Raw genomic sequence first — 14,911 nt, forward strand, 5'->3', positions numbered from 1 at the left:
GTTGACATTTCGAAAATAACTAGTAACAGCCCTATGGCCACTGTTACGTGTCTTTCATTAGTTCTGCGTCTAACAAGCAGTTATTCACTTAACACTTCAGGTCTTATAATCCCAATGGAGAACGCGGTTAAATATTGCTTTTGAAAGCGGATGTTCAAGACGGTAATTGAAATGAACCGAAGCACTATTATTTGAGTCGAGAACGTGCCGCTTACACGTTGTGAGAACAACTTTACGGTGATATTTCAGGTTGTCAAGTCCTCAACACGACTCATGTTAGTATCGGGATAATTCGAGAACATTTTAATGCCCCTAAATTGGCATGTGCCTATGCTGTAAGTAACTGATTCCACTTCTTGTCCACTTCCTAGGCGTCTTCGGGTTCCGCGAATAGCTAAGTGAATATTACGAGGGATCTTCACAGCAATTTGTCGTAAAAGCCGTTGTTGCCGCTCTTCAAATTGATTCCGCATGACTTGACTCCACGTAATGTTACGAGCGTATGCTAATAACGGGTTTGTTGTTACTCAATCTTTACTAATATTATAAGAAAGAACGAAAGAAAACATTTATTGGTGACAACATGGAAAAAATAAATTAAAAATGTGCATGTCACATACTGCCGGTCTAGCGAACGCCGCTGATCTTCCTTTGAGACCATCTGGTCATCGGGAAATAGAATAGTTTCTATCCCGGGAAATTGCCTTGCTCCCGCATGATAGTAATAAACGGATTCTCAGCTGACCAAGTCGAGGGCAAGGCTAGTTTTTAATATGTGTTTCTTCAATGCATTTTATTGTTTTTCATATTTATACTTCTTGCCCCACAAACTGTATACTTCAGTAAGTACAATCAGAACTGTCACTTGGGACTCATCGGTTTTCTTCGTTTTTCTGAAGATTCAAATGATAAAGAAAAATAAATCCAATCTTTTGTTTCGAGTTCCGACAGACATTTCAGTAAACTACCTGTTTAAGTGTATGTATATTGAAAAATATCATTACAAGTTGCTGTCCAATTACGCGACAGTGAAGCAAATGATCACTAATATCACACCTTTTACGGATCACACCGACCTTCCATTCACTCAGCATCATTTACAGTAGTAGTATTATGACAGAACGTTTGTTGGTATTGCGGCCATCGGCGACATGCAGCCATCTTACGGGAATTGCATAATGATGATACCGCATGGTGAATTAGCGTTAGCTCTACGACGAACGCTGTGCAGCTGTTCTTATGATGATTTACTATTTGTTACGCTATGCACGAAATACACTTGTTTTCAACATACTGGTTACAAATATGCGATTGTAACGTAGAGCTTCTCAAGATATTTTCAGTATCGACTAGTACAAGTTATGCTTTGTATTTTGATATAAACGAAGTTTTTATTACTGATTGCATCTTGTAACTAATTGCTTACAAATAAGTAGGTATTATTAGATATGAGTAACGTATCTATCGTTTGACTATAAAAGTTCGATATCTGTTTTTCGCTAAGTTTTAGCTCATTTCCCGCGTCATCAGACGTGTTTTCTTTTAGTCATTGATACTCGATATTGATTTGTAAGAAATAAATAGGTAGGTATATAATGTTTTTAAACATTAAGATTTGAACTTTAGAAAATTTTACTTTTTGATTTCTATATCGAATCTTACGGTTTTCCCTTCTCTTTAAGAATTATTATAACTAACTGTAACTACATATGTAGAGCACATAAAAAAAGTAAATGCGGGTGTTTTCTGTATTGCTTAGGTACTTTTATTATGTCATGCATGCTCAATAAAGAATTACTTTATTAGGTTCTACCACCTTTTAAATGTAATAATTTATTTATTATGTATTAAGACTTATTATTTATTATTAAGGCTTTTGCCCTGCAGTGGGACACATTATAAGCTATTAAAAAAAAAACTTATTCTAATATTTCTTGTCCACAGGCGAAGTCAGAGGAGCAGCTAGCATGCGAGAAGGAATGGCTAAAAGCGGGTCACATGTGGCTGGCACACCGCGGTGGTTTCACAGCGGTGGTGCGCGAAGCGGACGCGGATGGCGGCCGCGCCAGAGTACGCGTGCTGCAGACAGAAGAAGTGCTTACAGTTGACGAGGATGACCTTGAGAAGGTATGCTGCCCTGGTAGTTTGAGATCAAACAGCCAGTATGCCAGAGCTTAGTTGGGAGGGATGAAAACGGGCCATAGTCGAGATTTGAATTGTTAGCTTGGCTTAGTAAGGGTGAGGCTTCGTTGAAACGCTATTTTTTAAGGATTAAGTAGGTATTTATTTCGTCCGTCAGATTAATCACAAAATATTGAACACGTATTTTTTTCTTTTGTCAATCAAACAAGTGTCGCACGGCATGACGTCGCGCGGAAATTTAACTAGCTATATCTTCAAATTTGTTTGTTTAATTGACAAAAGAGAAAATATGTGCTCAATATTCTCTGATAGATAATCTAACTCCTAACGTGCTTTTCGGTAACTGAGTAATGTACCAAAATTATTGATGCGGACTGTTCAATTTCCTATAAGTATTGGTCTTATGCGCCTACTCAACTCAGTTGACGAGACCTGCTTGTGGGAGACCTACCGAGCCGATTCGTAACCAACAAAGGAAACGACAAAACACTTTTTCTTTTCAGGGTTCCAAGGACGATAAATGTAAGAGCACTTGACATGTCCTACACGTTCTTGATAGGTTTCTTTTTTATTAGAACAGGAAAGACGATTTCAACTTGATAACTTACGTGTGCACACTTATAATTAACGAACGTGAACTGCTATTTTTTGCATAAAAGCACAATAATAATTATGAATAAAATGCTGATGATACTCTGGCGCAAGTGCGACGTAATCGTACATGACTGAATTAGATATTGCCGTCTAAACAGGCTTCCTAGCTCAGTCATCACATCATGCAGCCGTTGACTAGTGAATGGCAGTTGGCAGCAACCTGAAACGACTAGATGGAATATTCCAGATTATTTTTTAATATACCTCGAGTAGGGATTGGGAAGCGGCTGTTCCAGTGGTCTACTATTCCAGAGTCTGAGGGACCAAGTCTCCTTGGAAAATAACCATATATACGCCAATACAAGTCTTGGCAAGCGTGTAAATTCATGCTTCTGTTATCCAGGCGAATCCTCCTCAAATGGAGCGGTGCGAGGACATAGCGTCGCTGCGCTGCCTGAACGAGTGCGGCGCGCTGCACGTGCTGCGCGCGCGGCACGCGGCCGGGCTGCCGCACGCGCGCGCCGGACACGCGCTGCTCGTGCTCGGCCCGCCGCGACGCTCCGCGCCCATCTACACAGAGAAAGTAAGCCCAAATACCCACCTACCACCCCCACACCGTATCATACCTTACATAGGAACGTGTCAAGAAAAATATATTCTTGATATTGAAATGTTTTAGGTAAAAATTTAATTTTTAATACAAGCTTTTTTTTGCCGACTGCACTTTTGTTGATTTTACTTTTTTTTTATTCTACTGGATGGAAAACGAGCAAGTGGGTCACCTGATGGTAAGAGATCACCACCGCCTATAAACATCTGCAACACCAGGGGTATTGCAGATGCGTTGCCAACCTAGATGTCTAAGATGGGATACCTCAAGTGCCAGTAATTTCACCGGCTGTCTTACTCTCCACGCTGAGAAACTTACTTGCATTGTCACCCAAACTACATTTGCGTACCAAATTTCAAGTCGATGCCACTAACCGTTGAAGAGTTCCGTCCTTCAGAGACGATCCTGGCCTGCAATCCCTCTGGTGTTGCGGGTGTCCATGGGCAGTGGTGATCACTTACGATTAAGTGACCCATTTGCTCGTTTACGTTCCTTTGTCATAAATAAGACATGTTTTATCAAAATCGGTTTTCCAACTTTTTGTTGGGTAGGTTATTGGAGTGTTACTTTTAGGGGCTGTTTCACCATCCATTGATTAGCGTTAACCGACGGCTAAATGTGATGCCGTCTCCATCTATTCGAACAAAACAAATAGAGACGGCATCACACCTAACCGCCAGTTAACACTAATCAATGGATGGTGAAACAGCCCCTTAGTGTTGTTGCTAATATTGTGTGTCCGTCAGGTAGCGGCGATGTTCCGCGGATGCCGCGCGGACGACATGCCGCCCCATGTGTTTGCGGCTGCGCAGTCGGCTCACCGCTGCATGCTGGCGTCGAGACGCGACCGAGCCATAGTTTTCATGGGAAGGTAACTTAACAAACATTTTCATTGCACTTGCACGTAAACATTATCAAAGCATACAGGTTAACTTGGCCGCAATGCCCCATATAAAACCCTCGACCTTTTGTTCTTGTCATGAAACCCAAGGTCGGTAAATGAGTCATTGCGCGTTCTAATACTGCTGCAGCTTTACGACCTGCAGGAGCCAAGAGCGCAGCCAGCGGTAGCGGCAATTTTTGTAAAAATATTAGTTTTTCTTTTACAAATATACAATTTTACTCGCAAATGTGATGAGAAACATTGTTTGTCGCACGGGCGGTACTATAATTAGGAACATCGACTCAGTCTTCGACTTCGGGCTTCTAATAGACTCTCGTTGGTAATTCCTTATTTACCGCACTTAAGACACAATGTACTATTGTAATGTAGAATTAAGAATAGTATTGTAGTTTAGATCAGGGAGCTGTTTACCAAGTATACAAATGTCGGTTTCACTTCATGATTTTTAAGAAATATAAATTAACTTAATCCACCTGCCTTTCAAATAAACTCTTTGAAAAATCACTGCGCCTAATTCGGAGCTACGACGCTACAGACAGACGGGGAATTTGAACTTATAATGTCCCTTTTTACATTGACTCCAAAGGCATTAAATAAAAAATCAATATTTGCACCATTTAATATTACATTTCGCTATAAAATAATCCACTTATGCTCATAAAAAACGCATAGCTAATGCGCAAATAACAACCGCGCTTAGGAGTTAATAGATAATTACTTTTGTCGTAAATTGCTACCGGTGATCATAATCTAAACCTGTTCGGATAATATCCTTTATTACTCGCCATTATACTTTACCAGCACGCTCTCTACCTTGTCACAAGCAGTCACGGTTTAGTTTCATGCAACTTTCAGCCCATGGGTGGTAATAGCTTAGTTCGGTGCACGTAAAAGGCGTTAAACTAGGAATTATAACAGCGTGATAGCGAAATTGGCTTTAAGTTTCTTACGAGTAGATAAATGATAATTCTAGGATAGGATAGCACTTGGATTTACTATGCTGATAGGGTATAAACATAATGACTTGTGCCCATTGGAGGCCATAAATTATGTCACACCGATTTTGATAATTTTAGCCTCATGTCACACTGCATCATCGGCCGGAAGACGTCCACTGTTAAACAAATGTCTTCACTTTAGAACGCCATAGTGAACGACAACTCTGCATCCACCTGTTGCCCGCAACTCTCGCAATATCGCCAGTCTACCTAATGGGAGGCCAGCCAACATCTCATCTTCCGTTTCGGAATTTCTGTATTCCGGATTCCATCGCGAAAAGAAACTCCGAGCATAGATCTCTCCATAGCTCGTTGGGTGATTTTGAGCCTCCACAAGAGGCCAACAGTCAAAGACCACGTCTCATAGCCATAGGTAACACACTGCCATGATAATTGAATTTATTTTGTTCGTATGTCTCAATACAAAAGACAACCCCCCTAAGCGAGTAACGTACGACGTATTGTAGAAAAGTCACGAAATAGCTTTGTTTGCGCCTGTTCAGACCGTATTCAGCTGCATGCATGATATCGATATGAACATGCATGGTTTGCATGTCGTCCCTAAACTAGGTACTTAAATGGAAAGTACGTGTGTATAAGCTCCTGCATTAATGCGACGAAAGCTTTCGTATCATGACATAAAGCATCAAGACTGTTCCCTCTACGGTCTTTTGCAATATGTTTTTTTATGAATTGTATATAATGTACAGTCGAATTCATAAACTTGTGAGCAAAAATTTTTCATGTCATTAGCGTTTACATCCAAATAATTAACATATTAATAAAGAATTCATAATCAGCAAGACTCGAGGCAATCCCAAGGCCGGTTTTTATTTTTGACGTAAAATGATGTAAAGGCGTAGTTACTTTTTTTTCTTCCTTACTACAAACTTGTTTTGTAAACATAGCATCTTTAGGTATAATTATGATCGGAAGTTTTCGTACTTATACCTCGTTTATATACATTTTTGAATAGATAAATAAGCGCCTATTTTACCACTCTCTTTTAAGTTGCTGATGTTTTATGTGACTGATATTTCATCTTTGTTGAATCGAAAAAAATAAATAGAGACAGCACATCTCTAGTAAGACAAAAGCAACTTTACAGAATTTGATGACAGGGGTATAGACTCGGGTTTCTAACCGCAACAAAATACAAATACAAAGCGTTTATTTCCAAGAATATTCCAACAAACCTCCACACCACATTAGACATGGCAAAATATTTACTTGACTTAGCCCTAAATAAAACAAACATAAGACATTCAAACTATGAGAACTAAAGTTAATAAATAAGGTTTAAGGGATTAGTTCGCCGTTGTACATCTTATTATCTTGTTATTTGATATTTTTATGTGTTTTTTGTTCCACCAGAGATGTGCGAGGAATGTGATTTTCATGAACCAATATAAACGCTTCCTTTACTTTATCTTCGCACAGCTTTGGTGGAAACGCAGCCTAACTCGCTGATGGCTTTCATATTGATATCTGCTGCAATGTTCTACCGGTACTTACTGTCGCTGGTGCTTCCCAGATCTGGCTCCGGCAAGACTTCAGCCATGCGGCACTGCATCTGGTACCTGGCGAGCGCGTACCCCGCGCAGGGCTCTAAGCTGACCCCGGAGCGCCTCAGCGCCGCGCTCGACGTGCTCCACACCTTCGGCTCTTGTCGGTAAGTTGCTTGATAGCAGTGATAACCCCGTTCGGTGGCCCCCACCCGGAATACTCCGGATATGGGCCACCCACCACCACCGGGGACCAAGTTATAACGAGTATCCACCAGAGAGTATGTACTCGCACCATCTGTATTTCCGGATAAATACGTCCTAGGGCTCTTCAAGGCTAGAGTGAAAAGGTTGTTACTGAACCAGTAAGATACACTGCCTCATCTGCACTTTTCATCGAATGAGATAGGGGTCAATCACTGGTCAAACTCATGTTAAAAAAAATGTAATGTAATGAATGGGTTTCGATGACCTAAATATTTAAAATTATATTCTTCATTTTCAGGCTTGATTTAACTTATTTTTACTTGTCATGTCGTTTGTGTTTCAGCACCGGTTCCAACGCGCACGCATCTCGCGTGGTGTCTCTAGTGTCGCTGGACTTCGAGGGCGGCGGCGCGCTCGCGGCCGCTTCTGTACAGACGCTGCTGCCGGACCTACGGCCGGCGCGGGCACGGCTCACGGCGCTGCACACGTCAGTAACACATACCCAACATATTACCTTCGAGTATACAGGGTGCCACTAGTGTCACTGATGTCACTGTTGTCACTAATGTCACTGGTGGCACTAGTGTCGCTGGACTTCGAGGGCCGCGGCGCGCTCGCTGTCGCTTCAGTTCAGACCTGTATCCAACATCTTACCTTCGAGTACACAGGGTGTCACTGATGTCTCTGGTGTCACGGGCACGGCTCACAGTGCTGCACACGTCAGTAATATTTGTATCCAACATCTTCCCTTCGAGTATACAGGGTACCACAGGTGTCTGTTAATTGGCGTAGAAATTTTTCTACGTGCCACGTGACCACGACACCTCTATCAAGAGTATCCAACGTAGAGAAGGATGAGTTGGACGCCAATGTCTGTTTATCTGTGGCATCTTAGCTCGCAAACAGGTATTCCGATTTTGATACGGACTTTTTTACGTGAAAGCTAGTTTCCTTGCGGTGGTTCTTAGCTGTTTCGTTAATATCGGTTCAGCGGTTTTTGAGATATTGAACTTGGAAATGACATTGTCGGGGATTTTCCAACTTTTTCCAAGTTGGTTAGGTTATGTTTGCTTGTTACGGTAAGGAAGTTGTTACATACACGTCTATTCCAACACCTCACGTGTATAATTGCAATTGCAGGTTATTCCACGGCTGCGACGGGCGTCTCCGCCGCGAGCTCCTCTTCGACCAGGCCCCCGTCAACTCGCCCAACCCGTTCCTGGGTTCAAGCGAGGCGGACGCGCCGGCAGACTTCGCTGCGCTCAAAGAGGCGTTGCAGTTGCTCGGCGTCACGGACCAAGAACAGATGGCCGTGTGGATGATACTCGCTGCCATATGCCACTTGGGATGGGCTGGCGTTGTCAAGGGTAAACGTCTAGATTTAGTTAGACTAACCTCTTTCAATTGGCAATCTTCATAGTTATCCTGAACTTGAGGGCAGTTACACGGTACTCTGTTTTTGGGTAATGAAGACTGAGGTCATCTTTTTCTTTCACCATTTTATACCGTTTGACAGATCGAAATGGTGGATGTTATTATAATCCAACTGCGTTAGACAATAGGGACAGACGGCCTAGTGAAAATAATAGCTGTCATGTCCTACTTGTGATGGTCTGAGGATATGGAGGAAGGATAAGTTACCAAGGTATATAACTAGTATATTTAATGTGACACAAGTCTCCTTCCTTACGCCAATCCCGCCTGTAACGCACAACTTGCCATCATGCTTGATATCTCAGCTTCTTATGACCCAAAATTCGTTCCAGCAAACTCCGGGTCCGGCATGAAGTACCAGTTTGGCAACGGCAGCCTGGCGGCTCGCGTGTTGGGAGTTACGGCGGAGGAGCTGACTCGCGCCGTGTTCGCCGCCGCCGGGCCTTGCAGTCCGCAGCCCGGGAACAACCTCAGGTGAAGCTGCCTTTTCTATTCTGCATTTACGAGATGTTAATATAAAATTAAATTTAGTATCTTCATACCTTGTATAGTGAAGATACAATAGAGTGTTTTGACCTGAAACTGATAAATTTTCGAGAACCCTTGTCCACAATAGAGCTCTCACCAGGCTCATGTTTATTTTATTGTATTTATTTTCTAATACTTTGATAATGATAATTTAAAAAATGTTCATATGTTTTGCTAAGTCAGTAATTTCACTTGATACCCTGACTTTTCCTACCTTTTCATAATTTTCACTAGTCAGTTGCACTTCGCAGTGTTCAGAAGAAAATCGAAAATCAAAATCCTCTGATGGACACAGCCATATTAAAAATAAATAGATAAATAAGTACTTACAAGACAATCGAACTGACAAAAACGGTCAGTGTTAAATTATATAATAAATTTTGCACGGCTGTTTTTCATGCAACGTCAATGAGCACCACGATGTAATTTTTGGGAATTCCCGCAAATATTTAGAAAATCGCGAAATTTCCATTAATCTGCCTCTTCATTTTTAGATTACGCGTGCGAAGCCACGGGTAAAATCTAGTATTAAATTGAAATGTCGTTCCAGAACCCCGTCACCGTCGAGCGAGGTGACGCGAGAGATCACCGGCACAGAGGCGCTGGACGCGTTCGTTACCGGCCTCTACAACGAAACCTTCAACATCATCGCTGCACTCGTCAATAGGTATGACTCGGAATCATATTCATTTCTAATTATACACTTTTTTGCCAAATAGACCAAATCATATGGGTCCATCAACTTTTTCTTGTTTGTTATTCTGTTCCGTTGTCCAAGAGACAACAGTGACAGAGTTTCTTTAAAAAACTGCTTTAATATATGCGAGTAATGTGCTTAAGAAATAGTCCATAAAATAATTATTTATTTATTTATTTAATTTTTAACAATTACACAGTGTATACATGAACACATTTTTTCGCCAAACTGCATGACAGTTTGTTGGCGAAATGAAACACTCAAAACTGTGCAAAACTTAACTATATAACTAACCTATCCTAATTTACATTTATATGTATATTACGAGTTATATAAAAAAATAATGATAATATGAGAAATAGGTGGGTACTTATTCAACTTGATTGAGACTATGCGATAGTGGGTACATTTGTGTGTTATATCTATAATTACTTATTACATAGACATATTATCAGATAGAAATTCTTATAGTGGTTAAAGAACCAGACTACGCAGCTTGAGGACCTGGGTTCGATTCCCGGCCGGTGCAGAAATTTTTATGAGCTTGTAACTATGACAAAAATGTAAGCTTGATGAATTTTAACCACAGAAAACAAATAGAAACTCGTGGTTTCAGAGAGTTGTCCAGGGGACGTAACCATGGCAACGAGGTACAAAAAAAGTTGATCCACCCATATACCGCCAAATAGCTTGGTAGCAAAACAACTAGTTCTCGAAAAGACCACATCGTTTTCAATAACAGTACTACATTATTAGACCAATCAGAAAACAGAAATGTGACGCAAACGTCAAAGCTGTCAAACGGAGCTCACTATACTGGCCTGTCACAGTAACCCTCACAGATTTACATTGTCGCATGACACTTATATTTTTTTTCTTTTTATAGGAGTCTCTCGACATCGGCGCGTACTTCGGCGTCGATACTTCTGCTGGACACACCCGGCGCCGACAACCCGATGTCTTCGGGCCACCAGAGCGGCGCACCGCTCTCCAAACTACTCTCAAACTATCTGCAGGTTTGTTTACGCTATAAAGTAATTGCATCAAGTCAAGTGAGATAGGGATCAATTTCAAATTTAAGTAAAAATGAATAAAACTCAAACCCGATCGCGAAAGAAGAACTAATACTTCGTTTATTTGTCAGATTAGAACTTAAGGCGGTTTCAGACTAACGTTTTTTTCTGCAGGTGTACGTTCGTTTTTGGCAAACGCTGACACGCGCGCTTGATTAACTCGAACGAGCGTGTACGTACTCATTTCAATGCTCAAAAAAAACTAAACCGTCAGTCCCTGTACGCGCGCACTTGCGCTTTCGAAAAACGAGCTTATACGCGCAAATAAAACGCTAGTCTGTAACCGCCCCATACATTTATTTGTTTTTTTTTTTTTTTAGGAACGCTTGCAAGCCGTGTTCCACGAAGCCATGCTAGTAGCTCCTAGAGAGCGATACGCCCAAGAAGGCATAGCCCTCGACGACGGGGCTGAAGAAGGTAAATAATATTTAATAGGTATATTTTCTTATGTTATACAGAACGTTCGCTGCACTACTCGTTTGCTACTGGTCAATTTCGTTTTGAGTAACGGTCTAACGGTACGACTTAGGGCCTTTACACAGCGCGTTTTTAATCGCGCCGTCGCCGCGTCTGTATCGATGCAAGCGATTTTTTAAAATTGAAAGTTAGTTTTATCGAGATAACTTTTAGTTAAGTTTCATTAAAATCTGTTCAGACGTTATTGAGATATTGAACTTTGAAATGACAATGTCAAGGACTCTCCAGCTTTTCTAAGTTGTGTAACTTTTTAAAGTTTCAAGTTATTTAAAGGTGTGTCTTCACCAGATTGGCTGTCAGAGACGGTGAACCCGGGTCCAATGGTGGAGCTCCTCGACAAGGCGCCACAAAACTCCATCGTGCGCAGTTCGCAGGCTGACCTGCGCGAGTGCGACCGCCGGGGGCTTCTGTGGTAAGCTACATTGATATTAAATAATATATTGAATCAGGCAGGCATTACTTTGCGAAGGTCCATATCAATTAACTAAAAGAATTTCTTTGCTCACCCGCGACCTTATGCTAGTTAAGTTTATGCAAAATATGCGTGTTCATGCAGCACCACCACACTGTAAGAACACACACAAATCACACAAACCCACCTATCACCACCACACTACACTGACGCGTTTCGAACTCAACCAGAGCTTATCTTCAGAGCAACACCACCGTACACCATGCTACCAGATCTTAGACTAACAAACCACAACAACCGTTTTAATTTACTCGCTGGTGAGCAAAGAAATTCTTTTAGTTAATTTACATTGATATTGCTATAAGCAAGGTTTAGACGAAGCCAGTAACGCTAACTGCCATGGTGGCCTAGTGGTTGACCTTAGGCCTCTCAAGCAGAGGGTCGTGGGATCGAACCCGAGCTCGCACCTCTACATTTCATTATTATATATGGCTTTTATTATTAAAACATCCTATGGTATGTCGCCTTATGGTCGTACGACCTTCTGTTACCACTAGAGCTGTGCTGTGCGAGGACAGTTAAATGAAGCAATTCCATTGGTTCATGACAAACACATTCCTTGCAACACATCCTCGTACGTCTCTGATGGAAACGTAGCCTTACGCTACGCAACTCGATAATGTTACTTCAATCTGTATGTGTATATGATAATGTCCTAACCAGGTTGCTGGACGAAGAGTCAATGTACCCGGGCTCCAACGACGATACGTTCTTGGAGCGCGCGCTCACGCACTACGGGCCTCCGCACCACACGCAGCGGCTCATCAAGAAAGCGCCGCACGCGAGGCAGTTCATACTGCAACACTTGCAGGTAATGTAGCTAGAAAAAGGGAGCGGGCAAGTGCGAGTCGGGCTCGCGCATGAAGGGCTCCGTACCATATATACAACATTCATTAGACATTAACAAATAACGGCAAAAAAATCACGTTTTTTGTATGAAAGCCCCCCTTAAATATTTATTTTATTCTGTTTTTAGTATTTATTGTTATAGCGGCAACAGCTATACATAATCTGTGAAAATTTCAACTGTCTAACTATCACGGTTCATGAGATACAGCCTGGTGACAGACGGACGGACGGACAGTGAAGTCTTAGTTAATAGGGTTTCCGTTTTTACCCTTTGGGTACGGAACCCTAAAAAAGTAAAGCTACCGACTAGAGGCTGTATTGTCTAACGCGTCGACGTTCGCAATCGCATTCACCATCTCCTCCCATCCTCGTCTTATATTGTGTCACGGACAGAAGTGGTGAAAACGGTAGTGATTCCAAGTGCATTCGACAATTGTATAAATTAAATTTAAATCACCTCTTCTTTTTCACATTTCACCTCTTCTTTTTGTGAAACGGTATAGGATAAGGATAGAAAGAGACAGCGTATGCGACCGCTTGCGCTTACGCGTTTGACAATACGGCCTCTAGTTACTGGAAGAAGAGTCGATGTACCCGGGCTCTAACGACGATGCGTTCCTAGAACTCGCGCTCACGCACTAAGGGACTCTGCACCACACGCAACCTGGCTTATCAGGTAGCGCGTAAAAATTTTGCACGAAATGTATATATGAATACACGGTAAAGTTGCATGCGCACCTACAATTTATTATTTCAAGCACAAATAAGCGTATAAAATTATCGCTAGGACATTACAATTTGGCCATTTATTTTCTGCTGCTGTCACTCACCAAACAACGCGTGCACTTTTAATTTATTTTTGTGTTCGATTATGTCAACTTCAAATTTAATTTGAATAAATTCTTGATAAATGTTCTGAAATAAGCTTAAAGCTGTGTATCATCTGAATATCTGAGCTTTGAAGGACTAAGCATATAGTTCATTCATCATTCATTCATCTTCTGGATAACAGAGCTGTAATACTTGCATAAAAGAACAAAATGCTTTTATGCAGAAGATACTCAGCTTGTCGTACAATTATTCAAAACTTATTCATGTGTTATATTGCTATTACTCAGCTATTAGCGGTATAATTTTGTGCCCAAATTGCTTGAGTAACGTCTGAGTAAGCGCCAAATCAGCTAATTACGGTAGTCTTATTCAGCAATTCGTTTCTGTGACTGCTATTATAAAAAACTTACTCAGAAGGTTTGTGCTGGCTGGGAAGTGCTCATCAAGAATGTGCCTGTTACAAAATTATGCTTTAGCTGTGTCTGATGGAACTGATGGAAGTCAAACCTAGGTAAAGGTGCTTTTACACCAGCGTAGCGAGACGAAATTTGTACAAACTTATGGCAAAAGTTCAATTCCCTCCAAGCGCATCTTCGGTGCAGACAGTTATGAATTTGCGAGGACGTGGATACGAGAAGATTTTTTTTACCCGACTGCGAAGAAGGAGTTGTTTGACGCGTATGTATGTCTTTCCTATGTCCTCTCGTAATTTCTCAACGGCTGAACCGATTTTGATAAATGATACGTCATTTGATTCGTCTTGATGACGCGAGTGACACTGGGTACATTGACATACTTGATAAATCAAAATAACGGATTTTTGGCGCCAAATTGTAAGTTTGAAAAAAATGAGTTTTATTCAAATCTATCGAATAGGGTATCAAATGAAAAGTATCAACTAACTTGAACTTTAAGTTAGCTACTTAACAAAGTTTTAGCCCACTAGACTTGTTTTCTTCTTTTTAGTATTTTTCAAGCCAAATGATTTTTTAAATTTATTGTTTTTAGTTAATAAACTATATTGCTGCGTACATAGAGTGCTAATCGCCGGCCGCGCAGTATCTTTGGTGATCATAGGTCGTGGAGAGAAATCTAAATCTGCAATGGTGCGTATGAAACTGGGGGATATAAATCTGTTATTTTTCAACAGGGCACTAATCCTGTCCTCTATGATGTCACGGGCTGGGTGAAAGCCAGCCGTGAGAATCCCGTCACGAAGAAAGCTTTGACGCTTCTGCAGGAAAGTCAAACGTAAGTTTTAACAATTTATACGAGCCTATATCTTTTAAGCGTAAAACACACACAGGGCGGCAGCGGGTCGGGAATACAGTGGGCCTATTTACGTGCCGGAGTATGTACATCCCTGGCCCGCTGCATACCTGATCCGCTCGTCGTCCTGTGTGTTTTACGCTTTAGCTCGCCTCTGAGCCTCGCACTCGCAATGGCAAAAGCTGTCGCAACATGAGCACAGAGGCCTTATTGTCTAACGCACTTGGAATCACAATGGTTTTCACCACTTCTTTCTGTCACACAGTATATGACGAGGATAGAAAGAGATGGTGAATTCGATCGCGAACGTCAGCGCGCTAG

General features: G+C 41.5%; 1 protein-coding gene across 3 annotated transcripts in view; it reads left to right on the forward strand.

Moving 5' to 3' along the window:
• Mhcl (Myosin heavy chain-like) overlaps positions 1 to 14,911 on the forward strand; it is a 176,971-nt gene that overhangs the window by 57,911 nt on the left and 104,149 nt on the right. For all 3 annotated transcript variants that reach the window (XM_074092030.1, XM_074092028.1, XM_074092029.1), the window contains 13 exons: positions 1,945 to 2,127; positions 3,140 to 3,319; positions 4,093 to 4,217; positions 6,783 to 6,920; positions 7,304 to 7,447; positions 8,101 to 8,327; positions 8,727 to 8,868; positions 9,473 to 9,589; positions 10,506 to 10,635; positions 11,013 to 11,109; positions 11,458 to 11,581; positions 12,305 to 12,452; positions 14,472 to 14,572. In XM_074092030.1, coding sequence (XP_073948131.1) covers positions 1,945 to 2,127; positions 3,140 to 3,319; positions 4,093 to 4,217; positions 6,783 to 6,920; positions 7,304 to 7,447; positions 8,101 to 8,327; positions 8,727 to 8,868; positions 9,473 to 9,589; positions 10,506 to 10,635; positions 11,013 to 11,109; positions 11,458 to 11,581; positions 12,305 to 12,452; positions 14,472 to 14,572 — 1,856 coding nt within the window. The remainder of the gene's footprint in view (positions 1 to 1,944; positions 2,128 to 3,139; positions 3,320 to 4,092; positions 4,218 to 6,782; positions 6,921 to 7,303; positions 7,448 to 8,100; positions 8,328 to 8,726; positions 8,869 to 9,472; positions 9,590 to 10,505; positions 10,636 to 11,012; positions 11,110 to 11,457; positions 11,582 to 12,304; positions 12,453 to 14,471; positions 14,573 to 14,911) is intronic.

This window comes from Choristoneura fumiferana, chromosome 9 (genome assembly GCF_025370935.1).
Source record: "Choristoneura fumiferana chromosome 9, NRCan_CFum_1, whole genome shotgun sequence".
Classification (NCBI taxonomy): Eukaryota; Metazoa; Arthropoda; class Insecta; order Lepidoptera; family Tortricidae; genus Choristoneura; species Choristoneura fumiferana.